The following is a 25,111-nucleotide window of genomic DNA, read 5'->3' as shown; positions in this document are numbered from 1 at the left end:
CAAGTTCTTGGCTGAGACCCACTGTAATAAAAGACAGACGAACAGGAGAGAAACAGAAGTTTCATAACATGGACGCCTCCTGTATACGTGGGAGAGACCCAGGAAAACTGAGTAACTCTCCCAAATGGCCCAAGCCACCACCTTCACTACCATCTCCAGTGAAAGGCAAAAGAAAGATGTTGTGGGGTGGAGGAAGGCTATCACGAAAAGCACGGTAAACAAGGATAAAGTTATTATGCTAATTTAGGCCAATTCCTGTCTTCTTGAGGTCCCCAAAATATTCTGAGGTTCCTGAGCTTGCCAGGAAGTGACTTTCCTTACTCACCTAGTAAGGCTGTCTGGAACCCTGTAAGCAAGGTACCAGGTCAGTTGTTTCCAAGGGTCTTTAGTTCCTTAAAGCCATCTGGTCATATCCGACTTCATGCATTTCATTTTCAAATATGACATTCAAGCCAAAGCTTGATAATACAACCATATTTCCAACTGTGTCCTGTTACAAGGAGAACAGATTCTCATTGAACTTGTGCAAATAACTATATCACCATGAAAATGAGAACATTCACTAAGAGTTTCTAAATTCTGGAGGGATCAGGTATGGAGAAAAATTGTCTCAATTCTGCTTACAAAGGTATAATTCACCAAATTGCAGTAAATCATAGATAGCTTAAGAGGAAAAGTTCTCCTTAAATCTGGAGAAACAAAACGTGTTTCAATCATTCTCATCAATTCATTCAATCCCACGTTATTAATTTCTGTTCTGCCTGAATTCAGTTTTTTCCATTAGTTCTGGAAATTCTTACCCAGCTCAGTTTTACGGTCTTAAAAGTTATCAGAAACCTGTGTTCTAGAGTACTTGTCAGAGTCCTTTTTGTGAATCTCTTTGAAGGTGAAACATGTATCTATACAAGTACAATCAAGAAGGTTTAGTATTCTTATTTGACAATGTGTCCCACATAATTTAACATATCAAATAAGCCTAAGTGGTTTAGTATCTTTTTATAAAGAGAACACATCTTTTGAGATGTTCCAGGGGCCGTGGGGAAAATCCCAAAGTTAGTTTGAGGTCAAAAAGACTTCATTTAGAATTTGATTTGGGGACGTTTGTCAAAAATATCAAAAGGTTTTGGACACTTGGCTAAATAGAATCATATATCATTATGAAACAATACTTAATTATCCAGTTAACCAGAGTGACAGTTAAAAACATTTCAAAGGCAAATACAGAAGGTCACATAGTTGCGAGCAAAACGCAGCTCCTAATCTTAAAACTGAGTCTTTTAATTAAAGACCTGCTGATAAAGATAAGATGAAGCACAGGAAATTATTTTGATAAAATGCAAAATCTTTTCTTTCTAGGCAGATTACTTAAAAAGGTAAAGAAAAACCTTTCACAATCTCTTATCAGGAGCAGACCACACCACACCAAGAGCCCAGTAAAACTGTCCCTTTAGCAAAAAAAGAAAATTTAGTTTCATGTAATTACACTGTTGATATTAAGCTTATTTTTAAAACCCTTAAAACAAATTTATTCAATTTTAGCCAGCTTGACTACACAAGGTAAAATTTTCTCTTTCTGTCTCTTCCCAACTTTCTGTATCCATTTATTCTCCTACTTTCTACTCTGAAATAACTATAGCTTTACTTTAGGATAAAATCACTTTCACGTCCCTTAACAAAAATGCACCTCCCTACTTCTCTTGGCCAAAAACACATCCTAATTCTTATGTACAGGGTTGATATACTTATTTCTAGTCGTTTTAATAATCCTTAGAAATGTTACTTTCTAGTGAAAACTGATAAATAAGCACTTGCAGTCTGTTACACCAGCATTCTTTGGATTGGCAAATTTATGAATATATTTCATAATTTCTAGAAATAGATACTTCCTCACAGTATAGTTTTTCATTGTGGCACAAGATATGTTTACTAATATACCCAAATACCTTTCATTCTGTAATAAGAAGCCAGAAGTAGATGAACCTATGTGTAGTAATTAATGTTTCACTATTTTATCTTATTTGGAAATGATCTAGATATTCAGTGAATTTCCTGTCATTTAACTTAGCAAAACTCTAAAGTTTCAAGTTACCAAAGACATTTGGAAAACTGTTTGTAAGAGATATACCATAAAATATACTCATTGCTGATAAGTTCACCTAACGTTTATCTCGCTGACATTTATCTAAATCACTTGCTACCAACGATTGTTTAGACTCTTCACACAAACACCAGGAGACATTACACAAAATCAGCCGTCATGCCAAGGTGTTCTTGCTGACAAATTTTGTAACAGAGATAACATGAACTTACTTACTTGAATAGTAAGCCCAGGTAGAATAAAGGTTGCATGTCTCTATTATATCAAGACCTGTATAATTAAACCAACCAGTTAACCCAGTTTGTTTGTTTTGTATTGAAGTATAATTGATCTCCATTGTATATTCTTGCCTCCTTTATCAAGGATAAGGTGACCACAGGTGCGTGGGTGCATCTCTGGGCTTTCCCTCCTGTTCCATTGATCCATATTTCTGTTTTTGTGCCAGTCCCATGCTGTCTGGATTTAACCCAGCTTTTATTTACCAAAGATTATCCCAGATCCTGTGAACTTGAAAAAAATTTGGGGTTACTCTATTTCTGAGTTTTAGGAATATTCAATTTGAAAAGCACTTATTTTTCTTTAAGCCAGTCGAATAGTTTTTATGAATTAATCTTGGCAGTACCATTCAGAAGTAGGAAAATATCACACATTTAGAACATATATATATACACACATGTAAACATACAGATGCAAACCAGAGACCTTATAGCTTTGGTTCCAGAATTTTAGCCATGAATTAAGGTACAGTGACACAAAACTCACTAGCTTATTAAAGAACAGTTGGATCCGAACTGTGTTTCTGGCAGTTGGAATAAGTTTACCTGCTCAGAGTGCTAAAGCTTTTTTTTTAAAAAAACTAATATTTGTGGGGGTTTTTGTTTTGCTTTTTTCATTTGCCCAATTTCAAAATAGCTCCTTTTCTTTAACTTCTGATGAGCTTCATTTTCCTAAAGTTTGCATTTCTATGAGCTGGCTATCAGGTCCTACAGAAGGTGGGGTAGAAAATTTACACCTCAAAGGGACAGAGAAAGTAAGGGTTTTTTTCCTGGAGTTTTGGGGGTACTTTACCTATTATCAGAGGTTTAGCGAAATTACCGTTTAAATGTTTTCTTACTTTTCTAAGTACGGAACAGTTCTGTTTCCAGTGACGTGGTCTTTTATAATACCTACAAGTATTCTGAGATAAACAGGGCAGGTTTTGGAATGGTTAGAATAGGTGAACTTTGAATTGCTTCTAGAGCCGAATTTCTGGTTTTGTGAAGATTTGCAAGACAAAGACAGTTGCTTTTAATTCCTCAAAAAATTGGATTGCAGCCTGAATGGCATCCAGCTACATTTTCTTCAGTTTGCTTTATATCAGGGAGATTTCCAATTACGACGGAAATCAAATGATTTCTATGTTCTGGAGTTTCAGGGCTTAACGCAGCATCTGTACAAAGTCTGTAGAAAGCGTCCAACAAAGGCCTTTGAATGCTCTCCTTTTTCTGAGTGCACAATTCAACCTTGGACCAATTCACCTTAGGGGAAAAAGCCCCTACTTCTGTCAGCCCCTGAATACTGGCCTTCAGCTGATCCATTTCCTGATAATTTGGGAGGAATTCTGGTCATATGCTGCCCGTGTGAGTGTGCCTGTTTTCCCTAGGGGGGCCATCGGGCTTGTCTGATAACTACAGTATAATCATGGGTGTGAAGAACACCCCTTCGCAGCCAATCAAGGTCCCTATGAGTGGGGAACTGAATGGCCACTAGTCTTTTTTAACTCTTCTCTAAATTTGGTAGATATCTTCTGAAAGTGGAGGTAAAAAGAGCTTTGTAATTTCATCTTACTAAGGACGTCCCTAAGGCTGGCCCCCATACTCCTTCACGTCCTCCTTTCAAGTTGGTCTTTCCATAGACACCAAGAAAAACAATTGTTAAGGCTGAGAGCTCTCTCTCTAAAAAATGTTTAAACACAGAAGTTTTTCCAATTCAAAAGATCCATCATTTGGCCATTGCTGAGTAGTATGATCTTATATTAATCTCAATAGCAACTCAAACTTATAAGCCTTTTTATGGCTTAGCCATGGATGCAAGAGGCATCCCGAAACGGGGTGCAAAAGATGCAGCCCTCCCACGATTCAGAAAGCTCACTCCCAGAGTTAGCCTAAGGAAGCAAAGACCTTCATTGTCACACGTGGTTAGAATGGGGTCGTGAGAAGTGTCTCCCGTTTCCCATAAGAATGATATGCCTTCAGTTACAAACCTGCGACACTGGGTAAGCACTACTGGAACAGGACTTTTCCAGCCCTAAATAAGACAAGAAGGTGGAGACCACAAGGGGCCCTTATGACCGACGCCCACGAGAGCCGGTAGCATCAGAGAATGCTGCTTATCAGTTAGTGTCCCGGATCCCCAGCCTATTCAGGTGGTCGCCAGGTGCACGCAGACACGTGCATCATCCCTCTGGCAGAGACCAGAGAGACTGTTCTCCCTGGTCATAAAGCCAAGCGCTCAAGACAGAGTAAAACGAAAGGAAAATCTCATCTGTCCTGTGGTTCTCCTTCTGACAACACAAAAGACAGCGATAAAAGAAAACAATGACCATCTGTGGGAGGAAAGAGGACCAGTAGAAGACAAAAATACTCATAACAAAAATCTCTACCAAAGTCACAATACTAAGGAACTGGCTGACACAAATATTTTCTCCTGCTAATCTCAATTTGGAAAAGAAGGGACAAGGTGAAATTTTTACCTTCCTCTCTCAACTGCACCAGACTGAGATCCAGGAGAGCTGACTTTAGTAAGAATTCTTACCCTTCTCGGGCTTCTGCCCGTTTTCCAGAATCCCATCTGCAGGCTCCCAAGTGAGTATGGTATCTCAGCAGCTCCCAGGGTAGGTTGCCAAACTGTAGGAGAGGAAAAATAATTTTCCCTTTATTTTTCTACGTTCTTGGCTAAGATCCCCATCCCACCCCCCGCCATACCCCCGTAATCATAGACAGGTGAACAGAAGAAAACAGGAAAAAAACAGAAGTTTACTAGCATGTATACCTCCTGTATACTTTGAGAGGCCCAGGAAAACAGTAAAACTTCCCGCAGTGGCCCAGGATACCACCTTAAATACCACCTCCAGCTAAAGAGAAAAGATGATGATGTGGGCGAGGGAGCCAGTTCTGGGAGGATGGTGGGAAAAGCACAACATACACGGCTAAGGCTGTCCTGCGGATTTAAGTCTCTGCCTTCTCCATTGATAAGAGTCTCGAGAGATACAAAGTCATCCTCCTGTACCTGGCAGAGAGGGAGACACCCTTACAAATGGAGATTTCCCTTGTAACTGTGCATGTCTCACAAAAAGGTAACTTCTCTTCACTTTTCAGAGCTTTTACTGAAAAGTGAAAAAGCTTTCCACTTTTGTCTGCTTTTTCTTAAAAAATAATCAGCTCAAGATAAACCTTGTGCCCCAGAGGCACGTTTTGGGGTGGCAAATTCTGCTCCCCTTCAAAGATAAACACACGTTGAGCTAGCTGCTCCCTTAGGTATATCTGGGCAGAGGAATGAGTACTTTCACCTCTGTTACATACACTTCTGTGTTTAACTGTTTTCATTTTACACTTTACTTTTCAAAAATTCATTAAAAACTTTAAGAAGTTATGTTTCCTTTGTACTTTCATAGGTTAAGATGCCATATTGTTGAGAGCATTAAGCCAACCACTCTTACATTAAAACACCATGCCTTTAACATGTCAGATAAAACCAGTGAAGAGCTCTATCTACAGGTAAGTGTTCTTTCTCCCTAACTGTAAGTCTTTAGTGTTAATCAATATTAGAAATCCATTTTTTTCCCCACTGACATAAAGCAGACCTTTGGCATAGCCACGACAGAAATGCTCTCTTCTTTGTGAAGGGAAGCCAGATCAGAAATGGTAAGTGGTGCGTTACTTTTGGAGATCTTCTAACTAACTTTCTGAAAGCTCTGGCTATTTCAATTTGGACTAGGGACCTTATAGCAAAGCGCATGGTATTTTGGGGGGTATTGAAGAACTTGATCTCATGGAAAAGGTACCATGTAGTGCATTTAAATTTGAAAAAGGTGGAGGGGCTCTCTTTCTGAATAGCTGGTTTCAGTACCTCCCGGAAATGATTGCTTTGTTCCTTTCTCAACTAGAGAATTAGACCTTTTCAAAATGAGAACAGATACACATCCGTTCAGCAACCAAATTGCATTCCCAGCTTGCAGCCTTTCAGAGTAAATGGACTCTATCCCATAAATGTTTGTGGGATTTCTAATATTCCCGTTTGTCATGCACATGATTACTGTACTGTTTTATTGATACAAACCTTTCATCCTTTTCTCCCCTCTTTAGCTCAATCGTTTACTAGAAAGCAATAGGAAGCTTGAAGACCAAGTTCAGCATTGTATCTGGTTCCAGCAGTGGCTGCTTTCCTTAACAGTGGTCTCGCTTGCTTTTGTCATCTCTCTCTTCTATTTGTTGTACAGTTAAAGAAGTGGTGCTCGGTAGGAAACATGGCTTTTCCGTTCATTAGTTGGAAAAAGTACCTCCCAGAACTTCTCCACCATGCTGAAAGTGTCACACATCTGTGCTTCCTTCCTCCAAGGAAATGTACAGCATTTGGGGGGGGGGGGGACTGAAACATGTCTTGAAAATAAACTGTTAACAATAAGGAAACGCTGAAGATATTGATTATAAGAAACTATAGGTAGGTAGTCAAGTAAGTAAAGGTATATCTGTTGTGTGACTTAATAGAGATAATTTATTTTTCCCTTTTGATTTAATACTTTTAAAGCTTGTTTTATCATGTATATATGTTAGCTGAACGGAAAAGTAACATGCTTTGTTGCAGCCAAAAACTGTCATCTGCTTTTTTTTGACAGAATTATTATAGCTGAGCCAACTTATTAGCTTTTCTATACTATGTATATAGAAGAACATGTATATTGAAAAAACATACAGAGTAATTTCTGTAACCATGACTTTGTAATTTTGAGAACTACTAACAGATGCTAGTCGATGTTCTTTTGGAATGTACAACTACTTAATGCCAAACCACCTTTAGCCTTTGTTTCTTATCCGTCTTCCTTAACGGCCTGCCTGCCTTTTATTAATCTCAGACTTTTTAATGAACACTCACACTCTCATTTAGCTAGGATTTGGGGAACTAAGTCTGGTTGGATTTTCTCTAAATTCTGTCCGTCAGTAACGTCCAGAAGAAGAACCTCTCCAGTCTTTTTTTACGCACTTTCACGTTGCTCTCTCTGGCTGGACAGGGACCCTTTTGCTTCACTTATTATAAAGGCCTGATCCTCCATTGGACCATCTTCACCCTCCTTTCTAAACGAAAGGAGTTAGATAAAATTTTTTTGAAAAGTTAGTTTTTGAGATGCAGAGCAGTATAATTCATTTACATTTCAATTCCTTGCTAAAATCAGCCACGAGAAGGGAACTTTCGGTAAGGGTGAAAAAATAAATCGAAAGTGTCACTTCTCGGTTTAAGAGTGAAAAATACTGTAAAAACTTCAGACCAGGGTTAATTGACTCACTTGATATATTCTGCCTTTGTCACAGCAATACTGAGGTCGGTTCCTCAATTCGTAACATGATACACCTCGCAGGAGCAGAGCCTAATGCAAGTAGTTTGTTTTCTCATTTAATATAAACAGTTTTGGTCCATGTTGGTTCACATATAAATCTACTTTATATGAAAGAAAAAAATAGTCTGCCTGTAAAATAAATTTTGAGTTTTGATTGAGCCATGTTTGCAGAATGTTTTATTCTGAGGTTGTAGTGTTGGCGGCTTTCATCTTGAGAATGTGATGATTCCCAAATGGCATTATGAAGAATGAAAAAATAGAGTTCCTTCAAAATTGGCCTAGGAAATAAAACCTTAAATGGACACTGGTCTGATACTTCGTCTTAATTTGGGTTTTTCTGTTTCAGTTTGCCACCTCCAGATGTGAAACTGACTGCAGCCCACCCTAAGTACTGTCCACAGTATCTCCCTGTGTGTGTGCACAGCGATTTCCCCTTATATGTTAGATTCCTGGCTTTGTTATAATCTAATCCCGAAGTATCTGTGTATGTGTTTTGTTCTTCAGCAAATAAGCGAGGAAATAGTCAAAATTGGAAATGTATTGTCCTGACGGTGTCCCTTTAATGTTTCACATGAAAATTACATTGACTCACTAAAATGTTTTTCCCTGATGTCTGGCCAGTTGAATTTAATAACATTTCTTGTTAACATTTGTGTGTCTATTAAATGTGACTAAGCAAAATATATTGAAAATTAACCATACAATCAAAGGCATCTAAACTTCTGTACTTGTCTTAATTGATCACATATATTTACATTTGATTTTATTGTGTCTTCATTTGATTTTATTTAATCACGTCTGTATGACTGAGTACGCTATAATTAATAATTTTATTTTTTAATATGTCATTACCTGTTCATGACCAAATTACCAAGGACCAACATTCAGATTTAAATTATCTTCACTTGGAATGGAAATTCATAGAGTTTCCATGAAAACATTAATGAAATACTTGGAATGGAAATTCATAGAGTTTCCATGAAAACATTAATGAAATATCATTATAGGCAAGTAGCCTAAAGATACAATTGCTGGTAAACCTAGCCTCAAATTTCATAATATACCATAACTGTTTTTATATCTTGCCACTAATTTTGACTGGATTTAATAGCACTTTATTGTACAATTGCAAAAAACAAAAATATATTCCTAGAATCGTTGCCGGTGTAATTTCTCTAATGTTCTGGTGCTTTTCATATATTTTCAGTATTTTTACTACTATATTGGTATTTTCTTTGTATAAACTGATCAAAAGAACATGTTTTCTATTTTAATATGTTTTAGCAAAATAATTACATTTATGCAATAAATATCATCAGGAAAAACCTCTGGTCTCTAATTGATAAAGCATCTTAAAAATCAAAGCTCAGGTTCACTCTGACCTTCCAAAGATCACATTAATTTCTTCTGCGCCTACTTACCTTTTTATAAGGATGGCACCACAAACTTACAAAGGCACAATAGTGTCATCAGGTGAACCCGTCCCTAGTGTGTCCCGTTTCTCCTCGCCCCTGGGTCAGGGTCTGGCTGCTCTTCAGGGGAGCTCTCCATTTTCCGGACCTAGCGTTGGCCTGTCACAGCTGGGGGCTCCATCACAGAACCTATCACTAGAGTGGCCACACATGTCAGAATTGCCCTACATCCCTCCATCCTAGTACCTATACACCTGCCTGCTGACAGGAACCTGCAGGAAGCAGGCTGACAAGAAATCCTACCTGGCTGCCGGCCGCATGGCAGGTGGTCCCGGCGAGAAGGCACCGGAGCATGGCACGTGGGTGTGGTTCAGGAGGGGCGGCCCTGGATAGCGATGGCAAAGGCCCTGGGGATTGTTTGTGTGGTTCCCCTCGCCACTGGAAGACACAACTCCCAAGTGCAGCTCCATAAAATAGAACGAAAAGGACAGGTCCATCTTCTAAACTGCAAAAGAGGTCGAGATACAAAACCATGGGAGAAATTCAAAACAGAGCCACAAAGACAGACCGGTAACCTACCAAGGAGCCCCACACCTACCCAGGACTCTGAGGGTGTGGCCTCCTTTCCCAAAAGATGCAACTTTCTAGGGAAGAGCTCCTGTGCGGGGAAGGCTCCAGCTAGGAAAGGATCAGTTACTTTACAGCGACCCGGCTCTTCTCTAAATTCTACCAGCAACTTAAGGTTTCTTGATGTCAGAACAACATGGGTCCCCAGAAGCACAGGACTCCCCTTTTCTTCCTGGCCCGAGGGCACGGAATGGAAGTCCTCCCATTTGTCCCAGCTGACGGAGTGGTGGTCACGAGTGAGGGCTCTGAATGAAGACTGCCCGGGTTCAAGTCCCCTCTCTGACATTTGCTACCTGTGTGACCCGGGAATGTTAATTAACCTCTTTCAGCCTCAGTTTCCTCATCCCTAAGTGCCTCTGATATCAAAGTACAACTTCCCAGGATGAGTGTGAGAGTGAGAGGAAATCTTGCATTTAAAAGCAGCCCCGGAGAGGCTAGCCCGGCTTTGTTGATGTTGCCTCCACCACCTTCCGCTCCAGCTCCCTAGAACTTTTCACACTTGGGTTGATGTCCTGAATATCCCATCTCACTCAAAGCCAAATGTCAGTTCTCCAAACTTTTCCCTGCTCTGTACTCCCATCCTTGCCTTCTTGGTACTTCACTCTGAATTCTGGTGCCCAGGTCAAGGGACGCATGTAGATGGCCAGTGATGATCAACTGCCTTGAATCCTGTAAAGGAGTATCCCTTACCAGTCTGAGGAAGACTTGGTTTGATGCTTCTTCCTTCCACCACTGCACCCACACCCCGTCATAACAGCACACCCACACCTGGAATTCATCTTGCACTATTCCACCCATAATAGTTTCCGGTTACATTTGTAACAATTCCATAAAAATATCACATAGGATCTTTCACATCTTCATAACAATTTCATCCTTAACACTGAATATAATTACTTCCCTCTAATGTCCAAAGATTCTCTTCCCTACCCTACTCATGTCCCCTGCCATGCAAAGTGAAGCCAGTCTCTTGCACATGTTAAAATATTTGAGACAGCTGGTTCAACGGGCAAGAATACAGAATCCTTGAAATGACCAGTTGTTCGTGTTCCTTTGTCTGAACAATGTGAGAATACATGATAAGACCGTGTGTTTTACAGATAAGGAAACCAAGAGCCTGAGAAATAATTCTTTTTCCCAAGGTCACAGGCTAGTTGGTTTCAGAGCCAAGAGTTGAACTAGTCTCCCAAGTCCACTGCTTGTTACAACCACTCAGAACTGCCACATCTGAGTAATAGGTTACAATGTTGAAAGGACAGCTCTGAGAACTTTACCTACCCTAAACAGCAGGAGACGAAAAAGAGAAGATAGAATACTTGAGAAGCAGAGGTGACAAAACACAAATAACCACTCAAGACCCTTGGTTGGAAACGTACTTGGAATTCTAAGCTACAGACAGAACTTACTTTGTGAAAGGTTTGAAACGTACAGGTTAATGTACTGTTTACTTTGATGGAGGGCTGTGCTGTGCAGCATCAACCTTCTGAGAGGTTTATCCATCACTCCGTAGAAGGGCACCTAGTAGGGTTGCAGCTACTAGTTGTCTCAGCCATAGTCTCGTCACCTCAAGGAGTCATGTGTTTAATACAATCAGATCATAGAAGTTTTCTATTGCCAAGTAACAAATTACCACAAAGTTAGCATCTTAAAACCACCCGAATTATTTCATAGTTTGTGTGGGCTGAGTCTGGTACAGCATGGCTGGGTTCCCTGGTCAAGGTCTCACAAGACTGTCAGCCAATGACATCCTCCATGGAGGCTCAACTGGATAAAGATCTACTTCCAAGGGCTCACCTGATTAGATCAGGTCCAGCCAGGACAAATCTCCCTTCTGATGAACTCAAAGATAACTGATTAGAAACTTTACACCTGACAAATCCCTCCTGCCGCGTAAGCTTACCTAAATCATGGGAGTGTTATCCCATCACATTCACTAGCCCCAGCCCCCACTCAATGGAAAGGGTTATACAGAGTGTGTATTGGGTAGAACCTGCAAGCTCATCCAATCTGGTCCCCTCACTTTGCAGACCAGGAGACAGAGGGTCAGAAAGCTGAACCCAATCTTACCCAGTCTGACTGACTGCTTTGAATTCACAGATGTCCTCACATGAAAAGAAACAGACTGCAACTTCTGTGTCAGGCATCAAATGATAGTCGAGGAGGACAGTATATCTCTATCCCGGTTGTCTTTCTCCAGTCTCATAACTTCAGTGCACACAAATATTCAAACTTTTATAAATCATTTGTTAAGGGAAAGTATGTCTCCACTATTTTAAACATTGACTCGATCATAAACACTCAAGAAACATTCTCATGATGAGTTAATGAGCTAGGGCAAAGAGGACTTCCAGTAATTGTGTGCTTTTGTAAATGAAGCTGTAGTGAAAAACAACTAGTTTTTTTAAACTTTCCTTTTTTTTCCGAAGAATCCATTTCAGTTAGTTTATTTAAATTAGTGTTCTCAGACATACATATGCTCTGTTAAGGTAGCTATGAGAAAAGATTAAAACTAAGAAAGGAAAAAAATCATTTTCTTATGGAGACTTGCATCATGACTCCCAGTATATTTACTATCTAATTTACTTTGTATCAAAGTCCAGTGCCTTGAATTCTAATTATTCCAAAAAGTCCCCTGCAAAATTTCAGGTCATTATAGAGCAGTGCATGTATATGTGTGTTGAAAATGTCACTAGCTTTTTTAAGTCACCCAAAACTCCTTCTGCATGGATTTGCTATTGCACCACGAATTCAAACTTGATTTTACCTTCTATGTATGTTTGTTTCTGACTGCAAGAAACTTTAAAACTACTAATATTATGACTGTCCCCTTTTGCAGGATCTGGGACTATAACAAACTAAGACGTGAATCATTTGTCTTTCCCATTCCAATATTCCTCTCTCTTTTCTGCAGCAAACCCTCACCCTAATATTGTCATACAGATTCATTCAGTACAACTTACTATTTGCAGTTAAATTTGCCCTGAACTGTTTTCACCCACTAACAGGCAAATGGGCTTGAGTCAAATACCAAATCACTGTTCTCAGTCATAAACTAAATGTCAAAAATGTGTTTTAGGTACTTTTCCAATACTCTGTGACTCCAGCTACTTCCCTTTGCAGGGGTGGAGAGGGAGAAGGTTATAATTAGGGGAAATAACAATAGTATGATGCAGTCTACCAAGATTTAAATTTTTTTCATGTGGCTGAACTAATAAGTTGCTTAAAAGGAAACTGATGTAAAAAGCAAAGCTTCCTTGTAAACCCAGTATTTACTGCTCTGAGATCTCTGAAACCACTTAAGATCTTAGTCATTAAAGGTGGAGGTGTATCTTATAGAGAAATTATATCCTCAACTCAGTGCTTAGGGTAGAATTGAGTATAGTCAGAATTTTCTTTCCTAAATTCATTGGGAAGGTGCCAAAATAGAGATGGATATAGTAACCATATCTTGGTGAGTCCAAACCTTTCTAACACCAGATAAAGCATTTGGTTTGCTTAATAGTGTGTGTGGGGGGGGTCATGTAGTATAATAAATATATGTATTGTCTTTAAAACTAGAATCACCATCAGCAAGATTCTCTTAAGAGACACAAGAGAACTGAGAATGAATGAAAGGAAAACGTTCATATTTACCATTCTATATACAGTGGAAGAGACCATCTTGATTCTAAGAGTTGAGAGCCAGATATAAGTGAGGTTGCTCACATAGTTAAGGCCAAAATCAGAAGGAAAATATGGGCTTCCTCTTAGACAAACCTCTTTAAGAAGGGTCCTCACCACATCTCCACTTCCACCTTGCTCCCTGCTATCTCACTCCATTCTAGTGTCTATTCCCATCATTCTAGCAAAACGGTACTTGCTACGATCCTGCAACGACCTCCTTACCACTTCTTCCATTGGACTTGCTTCAGCCTGAAACTGAAGTGAGTTCCTGCAGCAGCATTTGGCTGTATCAACCACTAGGTTTCTGAGACAACAAACTCCTGCTTTTCTTGTCTCCCACTTTAGTGTCCTTTACTGGCCAAGTCCTCCACCAAGTCTTCAAGACGTTAAAGTTAGAACTGGACTCTTTCCTTTCTCTCCATAGGTGATCTCCTCCACACCCAGGGCTGCAATGAGCAACGGCAAGCCATTAACCCTTCGATATTCTAACCATACCTCCTGTTCTAGGTCTAGATATATGTATCCACCATCAACTCAGCAGTTCCAGGTGTCCATCACAAAATGTCAACAACAACTCATGATCCTCCCCCAGACCTAGTTGTCCAGTTTCTATCTCAATGGATGGTACCACCCTCCATCCATGTAAAACCAAGTACCCCTAAAACTGAGTTCCTCTGCTGAGTTTATAATTAACCTCTCTATCCAAAACTTTATTCCCTTTCTTGTTCCACACCTATTCCCCCTCAAGATTTAGGAGTATCAAGGAAAAGGGAGGATTGTAATCAAGCAGGACCCTATGGGGCCTTCCTGGGACAGACCTTTCCCCTGCCAGGTCCTCTGCCTGCCTCCTGTTTATAGGAAAACTTTAGCCTTTTAGGCCTTCCCCGAGTTACAAAGAGCAAATTTAATCATAGGAATGAGAAAAAGCAGAAACAAAGGAAAACAAGCAAGACAAAATAACAATAGTTTAGCTACGGAACAAATTTAGTTCCTCCTCAAGGACTACAGATAATATTCTGAGCCATATCCTTGAGCTGTTTTGCAAATACTGAAACTCCCACCAGGTGGAAGAAGTTAACTGCATGTTAGCCACAAGCACATAGACCACAAGCACAGATGGAACCAGAACCTTGATGATGCTGAGTCCCAATTACCTCACCACCAACCAATCAGAAGAATGTCCACGAGCTGATCACACACCCTAGAACCTTCTCCCTCGCCTCATCTTTAAAAACTTTTCCCTGAAAGCCAACAGGTCTTTCGAGCCTTAGCCACCCATACTCCCTGCTTGGCCTTGCAATAAATGCTGCACTTTCCTTCACCACAGCCAGTGTCAATAGATCGGCTTTACTGCACGTGAGCGAGCAGAACCCAGTTTGGTTCAGGAACACATTTACACCAGCTAGAAACCTGACCTTCATCCTTGACTGTACAGGGCCTCTCCCCTTTCCACTGCCATCCCCCTTCTTCAATCCACAGCATCTCTCACCTGGACTTCTGCAACAATCTCAGGCAGTGTCTGGGCCTCCTCTCTGACTCTCTGCAGTCATTCTTTCATACTGTAGTCAGGGACATTGAGGACTCTTTGAAAATGCACATCCTATCATATCACTCCCCAGGTCCTATCATATCACTCCCCAGGTTAAAACCTTAAGTGTCTTCCATGGCTCTCAGCCTGTGATTAAATTTCCTAACTTGGCCTACAAGCTGCTGAAGGATGACCTTCCCAGCCTCATTTTCCCCCTCTCTCTCCCTCTAAATAGTCTGGTTCCATCTCTATGCCTAGAACTTCTCCCCATCCCAACCTCCCACCTTCACCTCTTCAAGGTGGCTCTCAGCTCCTCATCTGTTCATAAAAGATACCTCTCTGCACACCCTCACCACTTTTCTTCAACATGGTATTGGAAGTCCTAGCCAGAGCAATTAGGCCAAAAAATAAATAAAGTAAAAGGCATCCAAGTTGTAAATGAAGAATACAACTGTCAGATGACATGATACTATATAGAGAAAACCCTAAAGACCCCACCGAAAACTGTTAGAACGTATGAATTCAATAAACTGGCAGGATACAAAATCAATATACAAAAATATGTTGCATTTCTATACACTAATAATGAACTATCAGAGAAATTAAGAAAATAATCTCATACACAAGGTGCATCAAAAAGAATAAAATACCAAGGAATAAGTTTAACCAAGGAGGTGAAAGACATGTACAGTGAAGCAATATTAGTGAAAGAAACTGAAGAAGACACAAATAAATGAAAAGATATTCTGTGCTCATGGATTAGAAGAATTAATACTGTTAAAATGGTCCATATTGCCCAAAGCAACCTACAGATTCAATGTAATCCCTACCAAAATTCCAGTCCATTTTTTCACAGAAATTGAACAAGCAATCCTAAAATTATGGAACCACAAAGACCCTGAGTAGCCAAAGCAATCCTGAGAACAAAGAACAAAGCGGAGGCATCATGCTTCCCGATTTCAAACTCTACTATAAAGCTACAGTAATCAAAACAGTAGAGTACTGGCATAAAAACAGACATATAGATCAATGGAAAAGAATAGAGAGCCCAGAAAAAACCCCATGCATATATGGTCAATTAATTTATGACAAAGAAACCAAGAATATGTAATGGGAAAAGGATAGTCTCTTCAGTAGATGGTGCTGGAAAAACTAGATAGGCACATGCAAAAGACTGAGACTGGACCACTATCTTATACCATACACAAAAGTTAACTCCAAAATGAATGTAAGACCTGAAGGACTTGAATGTAAGACCTGAAATCATAAAACTCTTAGAATACATGAGGGTAAGCTCCTTGACAGTGGTCTTCGCTATGATTTTTTGGATTTAACACCAAAAATCAAAGGCAATAAAAGTAAAAATGAGCAAGTGGGACAACATCAAGCTAAAAAGCTTCTTTCTGCACAGACAACAACAACAAAAAAGGCAACTAGAAGAATGGGAGAAAATATTTGCAAATCATATATGTGATAAGGGGCTAATATCCAAAATACATAAAGAACTCATATAACTCAATAGCAAACAAACAAACAAAATACAGTTAAAAAACAGGCAGAAGACCTAAAGAGACATTTTTTCAAAGATGACATACAGATGGCCAGTAAGCAAGGTACCTTAGGTCAACTGTATAAGGCACATGAAAAGCTGATCAACATCACTAATCATCAGGGACATGCAAATCAAAACCACAATGAGACATCACCTCACACCTGTCAGAATGGCTATCACCAAAAAGACAAGTAATAACAAGTGTTAGCGAGGATGTAGAGAAAAGAGAACACTTGTGCACCGTTGGTGGGAATGTAAATTAGTGCAACCACTACGGAAAACAGTACGGAGGTTCCTCAAAAAGACTAAAAACAGAACTACCATATGATCCAGCAATTCCTCTCCTGGGTATTTATCCAAACAGAATGAAAATACTAATTCAAAAAGATATACACACCCCCATGTTCACTGCAGCATTATTTACAATAGCCAAGACATGGAAACAACCTGTGTCCACTGATGGATGAATGGATAAATACACAATATATACATAACAGAATATTATTTAACCATAAAAAAATAAGAAATCTTGCTATTAATGACAACCTTGAGGACATTATGCTAAGTGAAATAAATCAGATAGAGAAAGACAAATACCATATGATCTCACTTATTTCTTGACTCTTAAAGAATCACCAAAAAATGAGCTCATAGCTACAGAGCATGGAGGTGGAGGGTGGGGGGTGGGCGAAATGGGTGCAGGGGTCAAAAGGCACAAAGTTCTAGTTATAAAATAAGTTCTGGGGATGTAATGTACAACATGGTGACTACAGTCAATAATACCGTATTGGATATTTGAAAGTTGCTAAGAGAGTAGATCTTAAAAGTTCTCAACACAAGAAAAAAAAATTCTGTAACTACATGTGGTGATAGATGTTAACTAGATTTGCTGTGATCATTTTGCAATATATATCAATATTGAATCCTTATGTTTTACACCTAAAACTAATATAATGTTCTATATCAATGATATCTCAAGAAGAAAAGGCCTCTCTCTCTCCAAGGACGTGGTTGATCAGTTTCCGCTATCAGATGTTCCCATGATACCACCATGTTTTCTTCATAGTACTTACTGCTGTTTATATTTAGATATTTATGTGTTTTTTAATTGAAGTATATTTAATTTACAATGCTGTTAGTTTCAAATGTACAGCAAAGGGATTCAGTTACAAATATATATATGCACATATATTCTTTTTCAGATTCTTTTCTATAGGTTATTACAAGATACTGAGTATAGTTCCCTGTGTTATACAGTAGGTCCTTGTTGTGCATCTATTTTATATATATTAGTGTGTATATTTTTTTGTTGTTTTTTTAATTTTTGACTGTTTTGGGCCTTCGTTGATGCGCGCGGGCTTTCTTCTAGTTGCCGCAAGAGGGGGCTACTCTTCGTTGCGGTGTGCAGGCTTCTCATTGCAGTGGCTTCTCTTGTTGCAGAGCACGGGCTCTAGGCGCGTGAGCTCCAGTAGTTGTGGCTCGCGGGCTCTAGAGCGCAGGCTCAGTAGTTGTGGTGCACGGGCTTAGCTGCTCTGCGGCATGTGGGATCTTCCTGGACCAGGGCTCAAACCCTTGTCCCCTGCATTGGCAGGCAGATTCTTAACCACTGCACCACCAGGGAAACCCTATAGTACTGTGCCTATGTTAATCCCAAACTCCTAATTTATCTCCCCCCCCACCACTTTGGTAACCATAAATTTGTTTTCTATGTCTTTGAATCCATTTCTGTTTGATAAATAAGTTCATTTGTATCATTTTTTTAGATTCCACATATAAGTGATATCATATGATATTTGTCTTTCTCTCATTTACTTCACTTAATATGATAATCCCTAGGTCCATCCATGTTGCTGCTTGTGTGACATTTATTAATGCCTTTCTCCCCATTAGACTATAAACTCCACAAGGGGAAGGGATGACATTCACCATCGAGTCCCTAGCACCTAGCACATACCTGCCACACGGGTGGAGCCTACTTGATGAAGGAATTAATTCCTTAGTTTTAAAAAATAGACTCTTCTGAAGTTCAAGGTTAGCCTTCCCCTTCCTCGTTTCTAGCTTTTGTTAATTAAGAATTAATTAATTGTTAATGTCAATTAATTAACATTTACCAAGCACAGCTTTAGGCAAAGCAGGTAACTTGGTGGCATAGGAAAAATATCAAGTAAAAGAGACAGCGGCTGTTCTCGAAGAACCTAGAATAGCTGGTTTGCAGCCCTGAGGGGAATTATAGGTCAGCAAGGCCTCACAATGATGGAATTCCTTCCGTCACTCGTCATGTTCAGGCTCACCCAGATGTTGAGTGAGCAGGGAGCTTCCCCCAGCTTTTCTTACCCTACTCGCATCTCAGCAAAAATGACTATAGCTTCATTAATATCATGCCCGAGCAGTTTCTTAAGTGCTGCTTTGTCTCTCCATAGGCCTGCATTTCCCCCCAAGGAGATCCTTCAGAATACTAACTCTACAGCTTACTCTGGGCCAAAAGGCTTCCATCGTCATACAACTTTGAGAAACACTGTACGAAACAAGCCTGAAGTTTCCCCCCATAAACTTTCTCAGACTCTTCAGTGTACTAACGTACCTGACAAATCTGAGAATATTATGTATTTCCCCAGTTTTTATAAAGCATGGAAGCCTCTTTTCAAGCAATGTATTTTGGGACTCAGTCTCCTAAGAATACACTCGGGACAACATCGTGTTAGGAGTATTAACACATGTTGAAGGGATCCCGTATGCCTGTAAGCCCAGCCTGCAACAGAAATTTGTCAGTGCCAAAGGTGATGCTTCCAAGTTAAAATGCCATGACGCATGTAAATAATAAGATCTATACTGTTCAGCCTGGTATAGCTCTTCAGACTCTCATTTTCTAAATTCCATTTGTAAAAGTAACTGAATACGGCAGAAAGTCTATTTTCACTCAATGCTACCTGCACGCTCCAAGACCTTCCTGTGGATTTGCATTTCGATGTCCACTTCCCCCCCTAGAGCTAGTTTATACTTTAGTCATGACCAGACTGCCTATGTCTGACTCTCCCTTCCTTCCTAACCCTATCTGGACCAATATTTGTCTGCAACCTTTCTGTGGATTAAATATGTGAAACGTGTCTGGGACTCCCTTAGATGGAAGCTTATCATGAATGGCAGCCATTGTTGCTCTCTGCTCCACAGGACCTCAGCCAACCCATGCATGACTTTGGGCCGCAGCTCATAGCCCATAGGCAGCTATGACCTCCGGGAAACACACCCGCTTTTGTTGGCTTTCCTTCACTAAGGGCAAATCCAAATAGACCTCAAGGCCATTATGAGAATCCTAATTTAGGGGATTTCATTACAGCCATTCAATGTAAGTATGTTTCAAGTTAATGGCATTTTCTAAGTATTGGCAGACTTGGATATAACTGCATATAATCCTATCATCTCAGCCTGCCTCTCTCCCTGTGTTAATGGCATTTCCTTTTTGAGTCTTCTTTTCCATCTTGATGTCTCTCTGAAGGCAGAAATTCTGCTGAGTACTTCACTTCATGCCAGTAGTAGTTTCTTCTTCACTGACATCTTTGAATTTCAAAGGTTCTGGCACCGATCTTTGGCTACCCTTCCATTTCATGGCTTAAAAATCAGTATACAGGGGCTTCCCTGGTGGTGCAGTGGTTGGGAGTCTGCCTGCCAATGCAGGGGACATGGGTTCGAGCCCGGGTCCAGGAGGATCCCACATGCCGCAGAGCAACTAGGCTCATGTGCCACAACTACTGAGCCTGCGCTCTAGAGCCCGCGAGCCACAGCTACTGAAGCCCACGCGCCTAGAGCCCACGCTCCGCAACAAGAGAAGCCACTGCAATAACCCTGTGCACTGAAACGAAGAGCAGCCCCCGCTCGCCGCAGCTAGAGAAATCCCGTGTGCAGCAACGAAGACCTAACTCAGCCAAAATAAATAAATATGTAAAAAAACAAAAATCAGTATACATTTTTTGTTCAAGGTTCAGGGGAGAAAAGGTGACTGACTCCTGTGAGGTACCTAAGTACAAATGCATTTTATTTACTCCAGGTACATTTTTCTCTAGCTATTGAATCTAATGTTCTTTGACTCAATTATAGGTGAAATTTCCACGTGCCTTCCCTTGCCCACAGGACTCATCATTCAATATTGGATTTACCTGTCCTCCAGTAAAGAGCATGCGTAATAGTATTAGACTGTTTGCCAGGCACCCCCTAAACAAACACGGCTTGAATCAAACGGACTGCAAGTTCAAAGTTTTATGGTTTCAGGAAGTTACAAGAGATAGAAATTCTGCTTTGTTGCCCCTCAAACATAAGCTTGGAAAAGCCAATCAATTATGAAGGAGCTATAGAGGCACCAAAGAAATTATCACTTCTCAAGAAGGACCTGGTAACCTGAGAGAGAGAGAGACAGAGAGAGAGAGACAGACAGAGAGAGAGACAGAGACAGCAAGCACAACAGAGAGTCCTTGGCCCTTTTCAAAGAGTGAGTTTGAAGGAATCACGAACCTATGAAGACACAGACCTACTAGAGAATGGACTTGAGGATATGGGGAGGGGGAAGGGTAAGCTGGGACAAAGTGAGAGAGTGGCATGGACATATATACACTACCAAATGTAAAGTAGGTAGTGGGAAGCAGCCGCATAGCACAGGGAGACCAGCTCGGTGCTTTGTGACCACCTAGAGGGGTGGGATAGGGAGGGTGGGAGGGAGGGAGACGCAAGAGGGAAGAGATATGGGAACATATGTATATGTATAACTGATCCACTTCGTTATAAAGCAGAAACTAGCACACCATTGTAAAGCAATTATACTCCAATAAAGATGTTAAAAAAAAAAAAAAGAACTTATGAAAAAAGAGCCAGAATCTGATTAAGAAAGGCTGGGCGGGGCTGAAGATTCTGCATTTCTAACAAGCATCGAGGTCATGCTGACGCTGAAGCTCCCAACCACAAGGCTTTAGAAATGTTAGAAAAGGCCATCTCAGGGCCTACAGCAGATCCCCTGCATTAGAAATTGCATATAAAATAGATAGCTAGTGGGAAGCAGCCGCATAGCACACGGATATCAGCTCGGTGCTTTGTGACCACCTAGAGGGGTGGGATAGGGAGGGTGGGAGGGAGGGAGATGCAAGAGGGAAGAGATATGGGAACATATGTATATGTATAACTGATTCACTTTGTTATAAAGCAGAAACTAACACACCATTGTAAAGCAATTATACTCCAATAAAGATGTTAAAAAAAAAAAGAAATTGCATATAGACACCATCCCAGGTGGTTCATATGCACATTAAAGTTTAAAAAGCACTGATCTAAACAACTCCTTCGTTTTGCTCCAAAGTCCTTTTTCCTAAGGGCCTTCCCATTTTATCTGACTTTCCATCGTTCCCTTGGCTGCAGCAGTTTTGGTTAGAAGGTGTTATGCTCTTTTTATGGATTTTGCGAGCTAAAGAGTTTGTGGCCATTTATAAGTGGGCTACGTATGTATATTCTTTAAAATAAGTTAAACATTTATTGACTGTTCTCTAGGCACTGGGTACTGTGCTGGACACAGTGTTACAGAGAGGAATAAGATGCGGGCTCTATATCCTCAGGGAATCACAGCCTTCGGATGGGGTGGCCCTGGCCCAGGTTTAACACATGGGGTATCACTTACACAAAAGGAGCTATTTTTGTCATGAAATTATTCATTGTATACTCTGATAATTAAAAGGATGACACTGACATCTTCCAGCTGGCCGTGAAATCCATAGATTCCAGGTACATTTACCATAAGTAATCCTATACAAACTTGCTATATCCTGACAAAAACTTTCCATAGGTAAGGACTCCCCATTAGCAAATACCATCATGAAGTCCAGCTAGCAAATCTACAAGATTTGCTCAGGTCATTTTCCCAGGGTGTGACCTCAAGGTGGGAAAAGCTGGATTGCAGACCAGCTGTTAACTCTTTCCTTCCCACTTATACAGCTGTGTCATGCTGGGAGCTGGCAATGAAGCACACTGTTTAGAGAGTGTGGGCTTTTCAGAAGCAGAAGGACAGGAGAGGCAAATTTCTAAAAGACTTATGTGGAAAATAGTTGCCCTTATTCTAACGAAACTCATCCTGGAAATGTAGCATCAGAAGCAGGGGAGGCATTCAATAAATATTTGCTGAATGAATGAAAATGTAAATCTGCCTTAGGGGAAACAGCTTAGAACACTAACCATAACACATCCCTGCACTGGTCTTGAGGCAATTAATGTTTACCCTCTTCCACACTCGTGAAAGCATACCCCTTGTGCAGGGTTCATCTTGCACAGTAAAAAAAAAAAAAAAAAGAAAAAAAAAAAAAAAAAGGCAGGGTATGGCCTGACCTCTATTTGGTTGGGTCTAGTTGTTAGAACTGCTGGTGCAATCACTAGTAATAAATGGCTCTAGGTTTATTCTCATTTCAAAAATTACTTTGATATTCAGCTTTGCAAAACGAATTCAGATGTTTAATGCTCCACTGAGAATTAATGGATTCGTTTAATGTTCGAAACCCATTAGCTAAACAATTTATTCTGGGGACCAATTATTCAACATTCTGAGGCTCTCCAAAGCACCTATAAAAGACACACCTTAACAGATGCCATTAACAACTTTTTACCCTCTAAGATGGTCCTCAGAAACAGAAAATACTAAATGAATCCTCTCCTAGCAATCGCTCCTATTAAGTATATTTTCTTTGGGTACTAATTAAATGGATTTTTGTTTTGCTGGATCTGTGAAATTACTCCATTTCTTATTTAGCTCCTTTAGATAGCCCGTAACCCCACTACTTTGTCTCCTTTATTTTCTTTATATCGAAAAGGGATTCCCAGGGACTTCCCTGGTGGTCCAGTGGTAAAGAATCCGCCTTCCAATGAAGGGGATGCAGGCTCGATACCTTGTCGGGAAACTAAGATCCCACATGCTTCGGGGCAACTAAGCTCGCGTGCCACGGCTATAGAGCCCACGCGCCCTGGAGCTCTCGCGCCACAACTAGTGAAGAGAAAACCCGCACGCCACAACTAGAGAGAAAGCCACATGCCGCAACTAAGACCTGAGCTGCAACTAAGAGCCAAAAAGTAAATAAATAAATAATAAAATGTTTTTTAAAAGGGGGGGATTCCTGAATCTAGGGCTAGCTACCAAGTATTGCCAGGACTGGAGAGAAGGGCAGGGCTTTTAGATTATGATTAGAGCCAAGAAATGTCACTGGAAGGCAGATGGGGAAAGAAGAGTTGTTTTGCATACTATAGCAACCCTGCCTGTCACTCGTCAGGAGAGAGTAAAAGGGCAAGTTTGCATCTACAAACAGGTTCTACAAATAGCCACTGAACAAAAGCAGCAACTCCCAGGCTTTGCTGCCAACACAACGATTAGATTCCTTCTTCCCGACTGAGGAAAGTGCTTGGTTGTACTGGAAAGGGCTCTTGGCTCAAAAAGCCCTTTGAGTAGATGGTGGGATGTTCAGGATATTATGTGGGGGACGTGTCTCTCCAGGTTAGGAAATATAGGACCTTTGAAATTCACATGGGTCTGTGCAAATCCAGGCACCTCCCATAAATCCTCAGAATGGTTTTGAACTGTTCAAAACAAGACAGCAGGCCCCAAACGGAACTGCTTATGCTAAGCCTCATGTCACCAAACCAAGATTTAATTACATTTTCAGCTCTCCCAGAAACGGAAACTTAAATCAGTCAATAAGAAAATCACCTGATCAGCAATAGTTAGGTAATCCACCTGATAGACCCCTGCCATCCCCTGAAGGAAAGGAACCTTGCAATAACCAACCTGCTTTTTTGTCCACAATGACTTCCTTGTCCCTGCTTCCGTCTGCCTATAAAAACTCTTTGTCTTAGTACAGCTCCTCAGAGCTCCTTTCTATCTGCTAGACTGGATGCTGCCCTTCATGAATTGTTGAATAAAGCCAGTAAGATCTTTCAAATTTACTCACTTGAATTTTGTTTTTTAACAGACTCAAAACAAGGCAAAGATCACACAATGACAAAGAATAAAGATACAGGACAAAATAAAAACAAATTCTGCCTTATGTTAGTTATATGATTTTTTGACACTTTAAAAATGCTAACTATCAATCATCAAAAAACAAAATTAAAAAGAACTGTCACTGGGGCTTCCCTGGTGGCGCAGTGGTTAAGAATCCGCCTGCCAATGCAGAGGACACGGGTTCGAACCCTGGTCCAGATCCCACATGCCGCAGAACAACTAAGCCCGTGTGCCACAACTACTGAGCCTGTGCTCTAGAGCCCGCGAGCCACAACTACTGAGCCCATGTGCCACAACTACCGAAGCCTGTGCACCTAGAGCCCGTGCTCTGCAACAAGAGAAGCCACCGCAGTGAGAAGCCTGCGCACAGCAACGAAGACGAGCCCCCGCTCACTGCAACTAGAGAAAGCCCGCGCAGCAACGAAGACCCAATGCAGCCAAAAATAAATAAATTAAAAAAAAAAAAAAAGAACTGTCACTGGGTATTAACAAGCAGCATAAACACAATTCTAGCACAGTCTATGACATGTTGTAGACACTCCGTGTTTCCATGGCCGTTCTAGCACTAGGGCCCTTTCATTTTTTATTCATTATAGCCAAGATCTCAAAACTTGAATTACTTTTCTG

General features: G+C 40.5%; 1 protein-coding gene and 1 long non-coding RNA gene across 3 annotated transcripts in view; one reads left to right on the top strand and one right to left on the bottom strand.

Moving 5' to 3' along the window:
• Positions 1 to 7,846, top strand: part of MOSPD2 (motile sperm domain containing 2) — a 59,105-nt gene extending 51,259 nt beyond the window's left edge. For both annotated transcript variants that reach the window (XM_060137847.1, XM_060137846.1), the window contains 2 exons: positions 5,751 to 5,853; positions 6,442 to 7,846. In XM_060137847.1, coding sequence (XP_059993830.1) covers positions 5,751 to 5,853; positions 6,442 to 6,579 — 241 coding nt within the window. In that variant the 3' untranslated portion in view covers positions 6,580 to 7,846. The remainder of the gene's footprint in view (positions 1 to 5,750; positions 5,854 to 6,441) is intronic.
• Positions 1 to 25,111, bottom strand: part of LOC132513465 (uncharacterized) — a 51,525-nt gene that overhangs the window by 4,965 nt on the left and 21,449 nt on the right. The window contains exons 3-6 of the long non-coding RNA XR_009538480.1: positions 9,404 to 9,605; positions 6,416 to 6,747; positions 4,892 to 4,983; positions 326 to 490 (exon numbers count right to left, since the gene is read on the bottom strand). This is a non-coding gene — a long non-coding RNA (uncharacterized LOC132513465). The remainder of the gene's footprint in view (positions 1 to 325; positions 491 to 4,891; positions 4,984 to 6,415; positions 6,748 to 9,403; positions 9,606 to 25,111) is intronic.

This window comes from Lagenorhynchus albirostris, chromosome X, assembly GCF_949774975.1.
Source record: "Lagenorhynchus albirostris chromosome X, mLagAlb1.1, whole genome shotgun sequence".
In the NCBI taxonomy this organism is placed as follows: Eukaryota; Metazoa; Chordata; class Mammalia; order Artiodactyla; family Delphinidae; genus Lagenorhynchus; species Lagenorhynchus albirostris.
Note: the sequence above shows the minus strand (reverse complement) of the source record. Positions and strands in the feature narration are given on the sequence as shown.